At 30.5% G+C, this 17,383-nt stretch overlaps 1 protein-coding gene across 1 annotated transcript; it reads left to right on the forward strand.

Moving 5' to 3' along the window:
* The first annotated feature begins 11,310 nt into the window (after positions 1 to 11,310).
* LOC143548569 (uncharacterized) lies at positions 11,311 to 15,069 on the forward strand. The gene is made up of 10 exons (XM_077039686.1): positions 11,311 to 11,402; positions 11,450 to 11,573; positions 13,084 to 13,168; positions 13,294 to 13,368; positions 13,440 to 13,476; positions 13,557 to 13,640; positions 13,756 to 13,816; positions 13,903 to 14,009; positions 14,555 to 14,620; positions 14,729 to 15,069. Exons 2-10 carry the CDS (start codon positions 11,492 to 11,494, stop codon positions 14,822 to 14,824), a joined length of 693 nt encoding a protein of 230 aa, XP_076895801.1. The 5' UTR covers positions 11,311 to 11,402; positions 11,450 to 11,491; the 3' UTR covers positions 14,825 to 15,069.
* Positions 15,070 to 17,383: the final 2,314 nt, after the last annotated feature.

Raw genomic sequence — 17,383 nt, forward strand, 5'->3', positions numbered from 1 at the left:
CTAATAAAGCATATACATATGTTCTTAGAATAAAATCGAAGGAATGTGTTGTTCAAACTTCAAACCAACCATCGGACATATATGATTTATCAACATGATACATGCATCACGTTAAACTTCCTGATTATAGGAAACAACCCATGTGCTTAATTGATAAGGTCAAGGCACTAAACTATACCATATTCGATGCACATTGGAATTTTTTTTCATTTTTTATATTGTAATACTTTTTGTTACATTTCTAAACATAAATAGTGCAAGTATTATCACCTTTAAACAAAATAATTAATAAATTTTATAGATTATGTTGTTTATTTGTTTTTGTAATAATTTAGTTTTTTTGTAATAAACCTCGCTTATATTTGCTGGCTGATCTTAGGTTGAGTCAGATCTGGCCTTCGCCCATCTAGCTTTTAAGCTCAACAGTGTATTTTTTTTTCAAAAAAAAAATACATGTATTAAGTCTAACTCATATAGATTATTTGTTCAAGACTCTTCAACCCACCCCATATTATTTGTTAAAAATTTGCCACTGGTTAGACTATGTATATGGATATATGCGTGTATGAGTTTCATGTTTGATTTTGATAAGTATGGTTCCATCTCATTAATAATAGTTTATTTTGTCTTTTTAAACTTCTTTAAAACAAAATTTTTAAAACTTAACAAATAAATAGAGGTCAATAACAAAATTGGTAAAATGATAAATGATGACAATGCATTTAACAAGTGAACTATGATATTCTTAATTGACAACGTTGTGTAATATAATAAGGTTCTACATTGTTAGTATTCAACATGTATACAAGTGTTAAAGCTCTACAATATTGTATAAACGAGTTTTACATGATTAAATTGTCTGATAAGCAAGTATTCAATATGTGATACACATAAGCAATTTACTAAACAATGTCCATAAATGATGTCAAACATATAACATGTATGTCGTACAAACACATTATTCTTCATGATATTGTTGTCTTGCAAACGATTTGGAACACTAATCTTGTGAGTACCGTTGAATAATAAGAAGCATAGATCTTATAATAATTATTAAATATTATTACCAGTCATTTGATATACAAGATAGTGACATATGAAATGATAATAATAAGAGGATGGGTCCGGATAATTTAGTTAAAGATACATGTGTTGCTGACAATATTTTAAAGTAGATGTTAATAATTAACCTTGTTTTACTTTAATTTTAATTAAAAACACTGGTACTAATTAAGACATAACCATCGATCATAGAAAATAACTTTTTTATTTTTCATACACCATCAAAAAGAAAGAAATGTTGGTATTTAAAAGTTGTATGATAGTATAGATTTATAGGTTATAACTTGTAATTAATCATGCTATATGGAAGATAGCGTGTGAATGTATTTTACATGGTTTAAGATATAATTATACAATCAATTATTAAACACTCATGTTGCATTCATAATTATTACTTGATATACCAACCAATAAAACAAAATCACATGTTAGGGTAACATGGTTTGCTTCGTTTCTCATTTTGACGACATTCAATTATTTTCTTCAATTGCATAATAAGTTGCCATGGATTAGATAACTTCAATATTGATGTGTATTTTATTACTAATTAAGATTAGTCTAAGAAGAAACTTTTCCCATTTTCCCATTATGGAGGTATATTTAATACTGAAAATTAGTCTTAAATAAAGTGTCTTAATATTAACGACTGATTATTAGTCACTAAAACATGTCGTGTAAAAATTAGTTTTCAGCATTGCTAACAACTAAAAATCATTCATAAATACCAAACATTTGTGACTAAAACATAAGTCCCTAATGTTTTACGCATAGTCTCTAATATATTTCTTTTATGATAGAAACTCGTGATCAGTCGCTATATATGAGTAATTATTCATTACATATTTGGGATAGAAATTAGTGGCAAATAACTTTCCTAAACACATTTGGGATTGTAATTTAGTCTCAAATAACGTGTCAGAGTATTAGTGATTGATTAGCGGTCACTAACGTTAGTCACATTTAAATCAGTCATATATGCTACGTATCCAAGACTAGTATATCAGTCCATGATAAATTAATCTCTAATAGTCACTTTTCTTGTAGTGAATTAATATATATTTTTTTTACCAAAATTTTTTTTATATAGAAACAAAGATATTACATCAACATAGCAGGTAGGCGGGCAACAAGCTACGCCGCCATCCCTTTCTGAATTGCAAACCCTAACCTGTTAAAAACATACCCCTGCTCATTTGGAGTCTTACTTTACTAATAAATGAAATCAAGACATTTAATCTTATCTTATTTTACTAATAAAAGAAAATATTGATTGTCACATGTCAGTCCCATATTAATTCCTGACCATCTTTTCCCTCCTAAAATTATCATCTTTGAGTTAAAATAATTTTTTATTTAGGATACCAAGTAAAAATAAAAAACACATGTAAAAAATATTTTAAATGGTTAATTGATTTTTGAATACCAAGGTTATCAAAAATAGGTTACTTATTTTTAGAAAGGTTATCAAAAATAAGTTACGTATATATGAAAATGATCTAAATAATTAATTGAATAGAATTACCCGTAAACACACAAAAAAAAACGTTTCTATCTTTCATTTTCTAAATTTACATTCTATTAATAAATAAAGAAAATACTTTATAAAAAATTCTAATGTTTAATTTAAAATGACCCTAAACTTAAATCGAAAGTAAGATTTTTGAAACCCATTAATTTCTTTCTTATCAATAAATTAATATTTTCATCTAAGTAAAAAATAAAATAAAAAAACTCATCTAAATAAAAAAACACAACAAAATTTTATATTATTTTTTTAACGACTAAATATTTGTACACGGTGGGGTTTAAACCCCTGGCCTCCAATTTAACACCTTAACCACCTTACCACCCCATCAAAATAGAGATAGCAAAATTTTCTATAATTATTGGGTAGTTTTAATATCTTTTGAACGAGGAAGAAAGATATGTGAGTAAATATGGATCTAATTTATTAAAAAAATCATCTTGATCTTGAATTTGATTTATTTTTTGTTAAATAAGGTGGCGGACAATTTTGTAGGCTTGCTTCTGGTATTGAATTTGTAAGAGCATTCTTAGTCCATTCACTATATTATGTTAGCGAAGTTTTTATAATAAGATAGTTTAGGGTGTTGTAAGTAAAAGAGTAAGAACATATTATGATTTTTAAATATATTTGAAAAGTTTCTGTAGCACTCAATAAAGTTTTTAATATTTTATGAAGGTATTATTATAGAATAATAACCAAAATTTTAAATTGTTCCAATCAGGTCACTCATAAAATCTTTTGTTCCAATCAGGTCACTAAAGTTTCATTTTTGTTATAATCCAATATATTTTACTTGAATTGTAGGTTTTATAGGTTTTTTTTTGTTATTTTTAAATAGTTTGACATTGCAAACTAATTTTTTTTAAAAATTGACAAAATTAGTAAAAATTGAGAAAAAAAGGTTAATTGTAAAAAAAACTGAAAAATTGCAAAAAAAAACATTTTTTTTATTTTGCAAATTTTCATTTTTTTTCAATTTTGCACAATTTAAAAATTCTTTTTCTCAAATTTTAAAAAATATTTTGCAATGTAAAACTATTTAATAATAAAAAAACCTACATGACATGTTATCCAGGTAAAATATATAGGATTATAATAAAAAGAAAACTTTAGTGGCCTAATTGGACAAAAGATTTTATGAGTGACCTGATTGAAACACTTTCAAAACTTGGTTACTATTGTATAGAGTTTCCTTTTTTTTTAAAAAATAGTTGTGAGTAGAGGAAAACGAAAAGGTAATGATAAATGTGTAGATTGAATATAAATTTGGATTTGAATATACGTGAAGGAACGAGAATGCTCTAAATCAATCAAAAGTAATTTATAAATCATACTCGACATTTGAATTCATACCAAACTTATCCACCAATCAATTTTAGTTAACTTCAATAGATTGATTTTATCCTAGGTTCAATGCATATTTTGGATCTGGATCCATTACATAGATGCATCTATGTAAGTATGTAACACAATCGATATTCTTCTATACTTATCTAGGGGTGTGCATGAGTTGATTTGAGGTGGTTTTGGCTAAACCCATAACCATAACCGATATATAGGTTAATAGATAACCACAGCCAATCCGTTATGGCGGTTTCGGTTAATCATTTTCGTAGGCTGTAGCGAGTCGGTTAACCGTGACCAAAACATTGTAATTAGAAAAAAAAACAAGATTTGATAGAAACCTTAACACAGTGAATAATCCAAGCTGCAATTCAGGTGTACATCAGTTTTGGTAGTTATATTACAATAAAAAAAACTTGACACACATACAATAGTGAATAAGGCAAGCTGTAACATCCGCTCACTCGACGTCATTGATTATGAATATATCTATTTGATATTTTTGATAATATCTTATTGGAATCAATTGATGTTTATAATATTTAATAAACGAAAGGAGCATGCACAGGAAAATTATGGAATGTGGCAAATTAATATTAATTTGATTAGATATATTTATTGTGAAGATAAATATGGAACCACCAATATAATCAGCATAAAAGTTAATAGAGATATGTTATGGATCATTGTATGAAGCCAAAGAGTCACAAAATCTCCCACTCATGCAATAGTTCAAGTTTTTGAACCCCTATTTCTTGACTCACAATTAAATAAATGGAGTGGCTCGGTTATAGCGGGTTTGAAAATATCATTAATTAAAACCGACCATCAGTTGACGGTTTTCAAAAGTTCATTAAATCACCCACCGGTTACGCCGGTTATCGGTTAAAATCGGTTCGCTTATGTCGGTTATCGTTCGGTTAACGGTTTTGATGGTTAATTTGCTCACCCCTATACTCATCTTCGAAAAAAAAATTAATACTAAAATTTTATTTAAAAAGATTTTTTCAAATTTGTTAATTTTATACATTAAACTTCTTATTGTTCGTAATATATATCTTAACCTCTAATTTTGTTTGTTTCTTTCAAATAACTTATCTTATTTATTTTAACATTTGACAAATCTTGTGTATTACTCGAGTTCTAAAGCTAGTTAAATAATAATTAAATAGTACTGTTTGCAAGGCAAAGTATATAAACACTTTAAGGTGAGAGAGTGAGAAAAGTATTGTGTTCAAATGCCGCACAGAACAAAAATTAAAAGAAATTCGTTGCTAAAATTTGTGTCTATACAAATAACAATATACGAATAATTTTATCTTAAGTCATACCTACTTCAATAAAAAGGTAATTGATAAATGATGAAAATCACTTGGAATATCATCAAATATATTTTACTAGCACACCAAATACTTTAATTTTTTTAATAAACTACTTTCCATCTAAAACCAGTTTGAAACAAAACATGGGATCCGAAGATGAATATTTGACAATGACATCGGACATCTTTCTCTTTTCAGTTTTCTATTTTCCACACAATGAGATGTGGAGTTGCTTAGATTAGTAGGCGGGCGTGATACCGCTGTAATGTTTGACCATAACTCCTGTTGGAGTTAACTAATCATGTTCACAATATGTCGTGGACTTCAAATTTTGTTACGGCTTCTATTTATGTTTCGTACTTTGTGTGTTTAGCAACTTGGGTAATTTTATCGGGTCGGGTAACTGAAATTTTACATGGTATGTTAATCAACCTCACGATATTAGAGGTTGAGATACTTAATATATATAGACATTTACGATAATTATGTAATGAATAATAATGAATAAAAAGATCATCACAAAAATATAGAAGATACAAATGGCAAAAACATGATGAACACTGTCCTCATCCTCGTTTTCCACTTCATTTTGGCCGGGTCGTTGTGTACACAAAAGAGATAGGGATGTTTTGGCCAGGGCCGGCTCCGAGAAGACGAAATTTTTTTTGGACCAAAGGCGAAATTTCTTTTTGGCTTTAAGTAAAAGGAACATTTTGTTGGGTTTAAACAATTTCATTCTATATGAGCTTACTTAATTATGATTTGAGTTATGTAAAAAACTTTTGTATAAAAATAAACTTAAAAATGTCTCAAATAAAATTAAAACTCACAATCTTTTGCTTAGATGTCATACTCATTTGCCACTAGACCAAGCTAGTGGTTATGTAATTGTGTTGAAACATTGATTATATAAATTTTTTTTTTTAAAAGTACATAATTTTTTTATAAAAAAATCAGGCATGTGGCCGTCGACTACTCAGCCATACCCTATACCCTGGTTTTGGCCAGTCGGTTATTATTTTTTAATAAATAATTTTATATATATTAAAAAAATAAAAAGTAGTAATTGTGTAATGATTGATTGAGGTTATAAGGATTTTATTGCTACACCACTTTTCGCAAAACTAGTCATTACTGACTAGGACGTCTTCATGTGCCACACAACCCCACAATCAATATTCTGAAAAGTTGAAAATTACAGCACTAACAAATGGTTGTGCTCAAAAGATGTTTGTTCATACATACACAACACACCACCACATATGTATGGATTCATCATGTCATACACGTGGTTTAAAATTAATAGCATGCCTGACGTTCTTATTTTCATCAATGAAATGAGTTTTTTTTATCATATCATCAGTTGTATTCTAAACATTACTAACTCATCTCGTGTAAAATATGGGTATTAAAACTAATAATTTAATATTTAAATTAAACTTCGACACGGTTAGATTTAAGTAAACCTTAATAAATAAGCAAAGTGTTAATAAAGGAACAATGGAAGCCTTCAATCTTCATTGTCTAAATATCATTTAACCAATACAATAAATTAACAATTGAAAATTAACAAAAGATTTTGAAGTTGTTTTATGCTTTTAGGATTGGTTGATTAAAAGTTTGAAACACTGGGTAACTAATTTTTTTTTTTTCATAAATATCCACAAATTGAACCACGATGACGCCACAAAAGTGAATTACATGTCAATGATCAAATTTCACGTTTAAGACTATTAATAAACTTAAACTTAAAAGAGTGGATTATTCAAAATTTAAGTTAAATGGATAGGAAGTCTACATGGAAATTTTATTTTTTACAAATAAAGAAGAAAAAGTTAAGATCACGCGTGCTATGAGAATCCTATTTTTCATCTTTTATATTTCAAAGAAATAAGGGATAAATCGTAAAAGGATCAAAAGTACCTTGCTTCAACATCACTCAAACTCAATGACCATATATGCATTTTTATGTTAATTCTTTATAGTCTTTATATACATCATATATTTCATGAAACATATACACAAGTTGTTTTAAATTATAGAGTTGTGATATTAAGTATGTTCAATTTATACAATTAATTATTATTTAAATAAATAGGGAGTTATATCTAATTTATAGAATAGTCGAACTGGTTATGCAGGTATTAACCTGTTTTGAGATAATTACGACGTGTTATATCATCTTCCTCCTTGTAGAACCACACTATCTCTAAAGCCAGTTTACCTTGTCAGATCCAAGCAAAAAAGTTTATGGGTGCGCTCTTTTCCCCCTTCCCCTCTAGCATCCCTTACCCGATGTAGTATTTAAAGATGAATTTCACCGTTACTCTCTCCTTGTCATGTCCTCTCCATCCATCTCGGTCCAAGGACGTTTATTGGCGTCACAGTTGGAGATTAATTTATAAATAAAAAACAAAACATATATCGCTTGACTCATACATCGAGTTTATCATTTATGTACTTTAAAACTCGTAAAATAATTTAGGATATGTGTTGTAACTTTTAGTTTTCACTTTGTTATAGTTTGTTCATATTGTTAGAATGAATTGCTTTTATAATTTGGATTGTGTTGAGCGGTTCATATTCTTGCATACTTCCATTGCCAATACGTTAATTAAATGAACTGAATAATCCTATAGAATAAATCTCCCAATTTGCCTATTAGATGATTTGGCTTGTGAAACAGTGGTTTGCATATTTGCATGTAATTGTTGGAATTTGAGCTATTTACTAACAACAAGAAAAAAGTAACTTTATGTATCAGGAGTGGCTCTGATACCATTTCTAACACTCGGCCCCTCTAACCATAAATGGTGTCCGCTATGTCTCATATGGAATGCACATTCAGAAGCTCAAGGATTTATTTTTGGTTGTGCCGGTGGAGACTTAACAACATGTCACATCTCCTAGTGCTGCTCACACATGAGCACGCTTAACTGTGGAGTTTTCATATACTCTACAGTTAATAAGCTCAAAGCACATTGATAATTATGAGAGTTCAGCTACCACCGCCTCTCACTCTCAATCCTTATATAAGCATCATCAGCAACAAGGAGTTGATGGTTAGGGGAACCATGATAGTTGTTGATATTGTGTCGGTCAAAAGTTTGTCAAATAATCATGATTTGAGTTAAATTCTCATCCCTAAGTAGATGTTCATTTCGATCTTGCATTTAAAACAACATGGTAGTAGATTGGTCACAAACTCACAATGAACAATTGCATGTTAAAAATAGCTCAAGCGTTAACAATAACTTGTAACAATAAATCCTTTAAGGTGTGCCATGTACATAAATAATACACACACAACTACACTTTAAGGTGTGCCCTTGTTTAAAAAATATATGTACTCACCTAAGGCCTTAGTAATAATATCCATAACACTTATTTATTAACATTTTAGGATTTATTAATCAACTAATCAGTATGAAAAATAAAATGTAGGAACATAGATGATGTTTATTTAGATGTATATCAAGTTTTATTTGTAAATAAATGACCTAATTATTGTTGTAAATGCATACAATGAATCTAATAAAATAGAACTCACTTGATTAAAAAAAACAAAACACTATCTTGTTTTATATTGAATAATAATTTTCTTATAGATTACAATTTGCTTAACAACCAATCATAGTTTATAATACTAATTGTTTTTTTCTTCTATAATTCAACATATACCATCACATCTTTATAAACGAAGTTACGTTTTCCTCTGTCATAGTACATTATACAATGCATATTAATTAATCCAAATAAAAATAAACATGACCTTGGGCTTGTATAATGATCAAAATAAAAAGATATGAAAAGTAGTTTCTTTATTCAATTAGAATCTAAGAAAATCAAAATAAAAAAATTTAATATTTCGATCATAAATAACTATTTCCGTATAATTTATTTCAGATCCTTAACATCAGAGGTGGCTCGTGGGACAGGGAAAACAAGTTAGAGCTTTAGGTCCACACTCAGTTAAGGCCTTCAAATCCGAAAAAAAACATTATATATAGCAATGTTGCAAAAGTCGCTAGGCGGTCCCTATGCGGCCGACCCCCTTGGGGGGAGTAATCGGGGAGTACTCGGAGAGTACTCGGACATGGTAAATATAAAGAAAATTAATATTTGTTTATTATATATATGTCAAATATCATAAGTTTACTAATATTTATAACAAAATAGGTGAATATCAATATAAATAAAAGAAATACATTTTTAAATTTAAAATATTCTAAAAATTACTAATCATTAATTAAAAAAATGACATTTGTTCTCTAATATTATTGAAATAACAATTATGTTTTTTTTTTGAGTCAAAATCGGTCCAAGTTCACCGATAAGATGTGATTCTGGCTGAGGTTGACCACATTTGACCGATTCTTAGTAACTAGGCGGATTTACAAAAACTCGCCTCGGTGACATACCTTGTAGCGAGTACTTGGAGAGTACTCGGTCTTGTAATCCTACTTTTATAACATTGATATATAGATATATTATAATGAGTATAGTAAACTCAAATTAATGTATTGATGTGGTGACATTCCCACTTTGGTGTGGTGGTAAGGCGGTATGGGTGTAAAATGGGAGGTCATGGGTTCAATACCCATAGTGTACAAAAAAAAGAAATTAGCTCAAAAAAAATGTATTAATGTGGTGGTAGGCTTGGTTGTTACTAAAGTATAGATTATGAGTTCAAAATTTGTAATAATCAATTTTTTGTTCTTAACAATTGTTATCAAAAGGCCCCAAAATCTTATTTTGATTTAGGCTCCCACATTCGTTGAGCCGGCTCTGCTTAAGATTTACTTTTCTTAATCATAAAACTCCTTTAAACACTTGTATTTGAAAAATGAGTCAAATTAAAGAACATTTGGAATGTTAAATGACTAATACATTTGGAGCATTGAACTCTGAATCAACATATTTAGAACAATGAGTACTAGATCCCAATCAGGGCCGGCTCGTCGTTTCTTGAGGCTTAAAGTGAACATTTAAATTGAAGCATTTTTTTTCCAGATGTAGCCTTAATTTTGAAGGCTTTAAATTCTAGAGGCCTAAAGAACTTGTCATATTTGGCTTATGCTAGAGCCGGCCATGATCCCAATCATAGCATTCGAACGTGCTGGCAGGTCAAGGACCATGCGTCTTGGATCATATGAAGCACCCCCGAAAAAAATATAGAAACAGGTCAATAAATCATATATTTAAAGTAATAATCCTCTAATATATGCGACTATGCATTATGATTAAAGGCACGCCACAAGCTAACAACAGCTAATATGTGGCTAACAAATGTAGCACATACACCATTACCTCAACAAGTCAACATGATAGCCTAGAAGAATGATACAATATGTTTAAAAATACAATATAATATTATCGGAACCACATGTTAACCCAACAGATAAGTCCAAAGATTATTCATTACAAATAAACTTTCCAATCGGTTAATCCATATAGTTAGAAATTCTCTTTATTCTCATTCTCTTAACACAATATATACATATATTCTCTCACACCAAAATCGAGTCACTAACAGAATCACATTTTCACTCTAAGGAGACCAACGCTTGCTACATGGCATCCACTATCAACTTCAAATAAAACATCTCATCAATGTATGCTAATTCATCATCATTATCACTGGCTTATACTTATACCTATAGTGTAGGTGTCGGCCGACCCATGTGAATTTTTTTTAAAGGTACATATGTGTTAAAATCCCGACTGACCCTTATAAAATTTTAACAGCAACCCTGATCATTACACAAGCTACCCAAGCCGTTCATCACAAAAAAACCTCATAAAGTAAAAAATGTTTTGTGCTCAAAATATAAATTACGTAAACTTCACTAACCAAATTAAACAAAACAAAATTTTGAAAAACTAAATATACTATCTATCACGACAAATATAAACATTTTTATAGACTTCTCATAATAAATCCTCGTATGAATCAAATACAAAACTAATAAACATAAAAAAAAGTTGAAAATATTAATTAATTCTTCTAATAAGGATCCATCATTCGATCTAACTCAAACCTCTTAAACCGACCATCCATCCATCCAACCAGTCAACCTACTTATCTTTTTATACGACACCGTTTTGATCATCTCCTTCATTAAACAAACAAACAACCTTAACCTTAACCTTAACCTTAACCTTAACCTTAACCTTAACCTTAACCTTAACCTTAACCTTAAATCAATCAATCGTAACATCATCGGATCTCAAGATGCGCCGTGGCTCGTCGAAGAAAGGCTCGGCTAATTCGACGACCTCCACTAATTCTTCCGCCATGGATCTCTTTCGCTCTGGTATTTTAATTCAATTTAATCTATTTATTTATTTGTTGATTGATTTTGATTTAATTTTATTAATTAAGCTGGTTAGGTTAGTTTAGGTTTTAGGGTTTACTTTAATTCTTCGATTTGTTGTAAAATTAATTGTGGTTTAGGTAAAGCTTGTTAATTTAGTTAAATTGGTTTGGATCAATGTTTATATGCTACAAAGGCTTAGATAGTTAGGTTATTAAAAAGCGAGAACCGTACAAAAGCGACACGGTCTAAAACCGAACCGAAGCGTGGAAGCGGGTTGATTTTCGTACGTGAGGCGCAAAGTTTTTGTATTATTTTTATTATTTGTGTCATAGGTTCTTAGCATCCCCTACCTATAGTTGTTAATAGTGAATAGCGGACGATAGCGGGAGCTATTTTATGTTTTGTGATACACTAGAAGAAAATTTTGGAAATTGTTTATATGTATGTTATATTCAAATATGATGGTTTTTATGTGTATATTTAAGAAAAAACATAAAATCCCGCTATTTTATAAAAAGAAGACTTAGATAGTTATTAGGTTTTGAAAAGCGAGAGGGTTTAAAACCGAAGCCTAGAAGCGCGCTGAGTTTTGTACGTGAGGCACAAAGTTTTTGTGTTTTTTTTATTTTACGTGTTATGGGTTTTTAGCATCTCTGACCTATAGTTGTTAATAGCGAATAGCAGGTGCTATTTTATGTTTAGGGATACACTAGAAGAAGATTTTAGAAATATTTTATGTGTATGTTATATCCGAATACGATGTTTTTATGTGTATATATATGAAAATACCTAAAATCTTGATATTTTATACTTATATTTTATCACTATATGTATTAAAATAATATAGGAAAACAAAAAAAAAATCACGTGGTGGAGGTGCAAAAACGAGATAGCGATGAATCAGTGCTTCGCTACTTGCTATAGCTCCTGCTATGAGCTCTATTAACAACTATGCCTGAAGTTAGCTAAAAGTAAGCTTGATAAATAACATGCATGTACAAGTAGTCGAGTACAACCTAAAAGGCCAGTTGAGCCTCACCTGCACCACGGGCTAGTTTACAGTGCGCCTCAAGTGTGCTTTTTGGACAGTGTACGCCTTAGGTGGTCAAAAGCGATGGGCTTTGCGCCTTAGCGTGCCTCACGCCTCTTTTTACTGATTTTTCAGCTAGATATGAGACGAAAGTTTATTATATTTAACATATTTAACCTGCAGATGAAATATAAAGCTAGGTTTCTGTTGAGATTTTAATCAACATGGTTTATTTTAACTCAATTTATTGCTAAAAGAGTCATATTATCAATATACACTGAATATTGATCACTTGTAAATTGTAATACATGCAGTATCAGATAATCATCAAGAATGTAATTTTGTTTGTTAGAACTTGTATCTTAATTGTATTCATGTTATCGAATCGATATTCTCTTCGTGATTGGAGTAATATATATTATTATTGTTAAAAACAACATAGTATGCAGCAATTATAGAGTTAACCTTCTCTTTCAGCTTCAGGAAAGGCTGCAACCAAGGAGTTGGAACGTATTGATCAGTTATTCTATAATTATTCAAACGAGTCTTCCGGTATGATTGAGTAAGTGCAATCCTTTTGTTTTGGTAGTAGAATATTTGCTTTTTTGAGTTCTTGCTTTATTTATTATTATTATTATTATTAAGTTTTTATTTTGCTTCTTAACACGTTATTGTCGATGTGAACAGCCCGGAAGGAATAGAGTATCTCTGTTCTGATCTAGAAGTTGAACACACAGATGTACGGATATTGATGCTTGCTTGGTATGCTCCACTTTGTTTTTTAAAACCATATTTTGTGTCGTTTTCGTTACTGATTGGTTCATATTTTCCAGGAAAATGCAGGCTGAAAAGCAGGGATACTTCACCCTGGTAATAAAAACGAGTCTTGTGACACGGCACATTGATAGATAATCCTTTAAATTCTTATTAATTAATTCATCTTTTTATAGGAAGAGTGGCGAAAAGGCCTGAAAGCGTTACATGCTGATACCATAGCTAAGTTAAAAAAGGCACTTCCCGAGCTGGAGAACGAGGTATTTTGCATTCGGTTTCATTTTATATTAACATCTTTAATAGTAACATAACAATGATAAAGATGTCTGTGTAACTGCGATGCTAAACCGTGTGTTATTTTATGTTATTTAAAAGGTTCGCAGGCCCTCAAATTATGTCGATTTCTATTCTTATGCATTTCGGTATTGCCTGACAGGTACAACAAACATATGTTATAGCTTTGAAATTTTACGGTTCTCTCATTTTAATTGCTAACTATTACTTTTTTTACCGCTTATATAGAGGAAAAGCAAAAAAGCATAGATATCGAGAGCATATGTGAATTATTGGAGCTTGTTTTGGGGTCTCAGTTTCCTCAGCAGGTGGATTTATTCATTCAGTATCTAAAGGTAAGTCATTTATATATCTTCTTAGGCTTGCAAATGAACCAACAAACTAAGCATGCTTGTGTTCGTTCGTTAAGAAAATGAGTGTTCGTGTTTGTTTTTGTTCGTTTGATATCATTGTAAACTAATGGTTCACAAACATAAACAAACGAACATAATTGAGCGAGCAAAAATTTTAAGCAAACATTTACATAAGTCTGTTGGGCCTAAAAATTTATTAAAACTACACTAAATTATAATAGGTAATCATAAAAGAAGCATAAACTAGCGGACATAAATGAATGTAAATGAACGAACCTAAATGAACGGATGTAGACAAGTGTTCGTGAACATATATGAACGAACGACTCTTGTGTTCATATTCGTTCGCTAACTAAATGAACAATTTTTTTTTTCATGTTCATTTATTAAATAAACGAACTTCCCGCCGAGATGTTTACTAATAGTTCACTGAACGTTCGGATGTGTCATTTGTTATCCACACAATAAACCCAATACAAAAGTTATTATGAATGTCACATGGTGTATTATTTTGGTACATTTTGCAGATACAGATTGATTATAAGGTCATAAACATGGATCAATGGATGGGATTTTATAGATTTTGCAATGAGGTAAGCAAACAGTAGGCTGCCATATGATTATTTTTGCCACATTTAATTTAACAACATTTATCTTTTTTTTCTAGACATTATTTTTTTTATTTAATCTTTTTTTTACAGATAAGTTTTCCAGATTTCAACAATTATGATGAGGAGCTTGCATGGCCTCTGATTCTGGACAACTTTGTTGACTGGGTGAAGTCAAAACAGAGCTGATCAAGTTTAATATTCTTGAGTTTGTTTTTATTATTAATTTTATAGTATTAAGGATTCTGCTAAAACATATGTTGCATGAAATACATCCTCATCTCTTTATCAACATTTTATATTTTTGTGTAGAGGAAATGAGTGTTTTTTTTTTGTTTTTTAAGATTTGTGTATTTACATAAATCCAACAATATTAACTAGAAGTTTGTCTTTAATAGTCCGCGCTTATAATTCGGTCGATTCAGATTATGCTTTATATTTTGTACAGATTATGCGTTCTGGTTTACTTTAAATGGGTTAGGGTCATTTTCGGTCGACCTGGTGATTATGCTTAGCTAAATGTGTTGTGTTCGTGTCAACCTGTTGGGTTCAAAGGTTAACTGGTTCAACCCATTGGTTTTTTTCTTATGATTTATTTAATATTCTGCTAAAATCTTAAATTCACAGCAATTGCTTAGAAAAAATAAAATTATTAAATAAAGGATTTATAAGAAAAGAAGTATAATTAGTTTATTTTCTTAGGTTAAACTCGTATTCTTGTCAACCTATAAATGCACTTGTCGTGTTTTGGTCCATACGTGTGACAGATTTTCGGGTTTGCGTCAGATTCGACATGCCAACCCTCGAACACTTGTTTAGCAGTGGTTGACTGGGTTGACTGGTTCAACCCGTTGGTTTTTATTTAATAAAGTATTAATATTCTTTATGTTAAAATCTTAAATTCACAGCAATTGCTTAGAATATATAAAAATTATTAAATTTTGAATTTTAAAGAATTAATATGAAAACAAAATATAATTTCTTTTCTTGGGATAAACTCGTATTCTTGTCAACCTGTAATTGCACTTGTCAGTTGACACGTTTGAGTTCATATGCGTGACAGAATTTTCAGGTCCGCGTTAGATTCGACCCGCCAACCCCCCCCCCCCCCCTTGAACATTTGTTTTAGTCGGTTCCGAACTGGTTTATAGTGTTTGGTTCCTAGTTTCTCAATGTATCTAATTAGACCCCATATGAGCCTCAATGCTTTAATGGGTTGCCATTAATCATGGGTCAAAACTCATATATAGCAAAGGAATCCTATGAAGGATGGTATAACAATCAGAACCTAAAGTGGGTCCTAGGTACATGTGTTGTTTGAGCTTTAAAAGGTAAATGAATAAAAGTGAGAAATAAAGGAAACATATGGTAGGTAAGAGTAACCTAAAAAAGCTAAATAATTTATCTTTCTTAAATGTTTTTATTATATGCTATTATTGTGTCTTTGGTCCTGACCAAAGGAATAATAATATCATTCATTTTTGAGGATTTTTTTTCACCAACAGTGGGTGAGAGTTATGGCTAGTTGTTAAGCAAAAGCTAAGGTGGTTGTAAAGATATGGTGAAAGATATTAATATTGTTGTGTGATTGGTGAGCTTTTACTTTAGATCCAACTATACATTTTAGTTTATATAGTAAGGTAAATTGGAATAAATAATCCCAACTTTTGCGTGGATTGGTCGATAATAATCCCAACTTTAAAATTTGTATCACTACCATCAGTTCTAACTTTCGACTATGTTTGTCTCAATGAACATCCGTTAAAAAAACCCTTAACGTCGTTAAGTTTTTTCCCGAGTTTCAAACCGATTATATAGGATCGTAAGAATGATAAGATTCGACTGATGTAAAACTTATCTCGAAGCAGTGATTCAAATGATTTATTTTTTTTTAATTGGAAATTCAAACACCTGAATTGAAACATTGTTTCGTTGCTTGGATAACCGTTTCGAGATAAGTTTTACATCGGTCGACCCGTATCGTGATTTCGATCAAAAATCCTAAAACATCGGTTTGAAACTCGGAAAAAAATACTTAACGACGTTAAATGTTTTTTAACAGATGTTCATTGAGATAAAAATAGTTGAAAGTTGGGACCGCTGATAGTGGTTTTTAAAGTTGGGAATATTATCGGCCAATACACAAAAGTTGGGATTATTTATTTCCAATTTGCATTTTTCTATTTTTATTTGTATTTATAGGCCACCGTCTGTTTAGGGGTCGCAATGTGACGAGTTTGGGACAAATTATGGTATACTATGAGTCATATATGATTGTAAAACCGTATTCTAAATTTGATCTCATCACCGCCAACTCGCCAAGTACCTTATTACTCATTAATGACCGAGTTCATGTTTTCCCTATTGTCGATCTTGTTTATTATAGTTTGTGTCTGTTTCATAAAATTCAATGGAATTAGAATCTAAACTCCATTTTTCATTGTATTTGGTTTAAAGAATTTATTGGAATTGAATACTAGTTACATTCTGTGACATCTGCCCCGATCCGACCCGACCCAGGTACCCGTTTCTCTGACCCGATCTCTTTCTTTTATGATCTAGTATTTATTTATACTTATATTTTACTTTTAATAATAATATATATTTTCCTTCCCGCCTCTTTCTCTCTCTTTCTTTCCGCCGTCCCGTCCCTCTCCTTCTCTCTTTCCGCCTTCTTTTCCCTCTTGTCGCCGTCCCGCCTTTACGCCTTGTTTCCCTCTTTTTCTTCTAACTCTTTGCTTGTCCTTT

The sequence above is a fragment of the Bidens hawaiensis genome, unplaced genomic scaffold, assembly GCF_021521415.1.
Source record: "Bidens hawaiensis isolate Kalapana, Puna unplaced genomic scaffold, B.hawaiensis_p1.1 tig00015201_1, whole genome shotgun sequence".
NCBI classification, from domain to species: Eukaryota; Viridiplantae; Streptophyta; class Magnoliopsida; order Asterales; family Asteraceae; genus Bidens; species Bidens hawaiensis.

Excerpts from the sequence above, each read along its gene's own strand:
- LOC143548569 (XM_077039686.1), top strand. The coding sequence starts at position 11,492 with ATGCGCCGTGGCTCGTCGAAGAAAGGCTCGGCTAATTCGACGACCTCC. Across the intron at positions 11,574-13,083 it reads CATGGATCTCTTTCGCTCTG|CTTCAGGAAAGGCTGCAACC; the intron begins GTATTTTAATTC and ends CTTCTCTTTCAG. Across the intron at positions 13,817-13,902 it reads ATTTCGGTATTGCCTGACAG|AGGAAAAGCAAAAAAGCATA; the intron begins GTACAACAAACA and ends CCGCTTATATAG.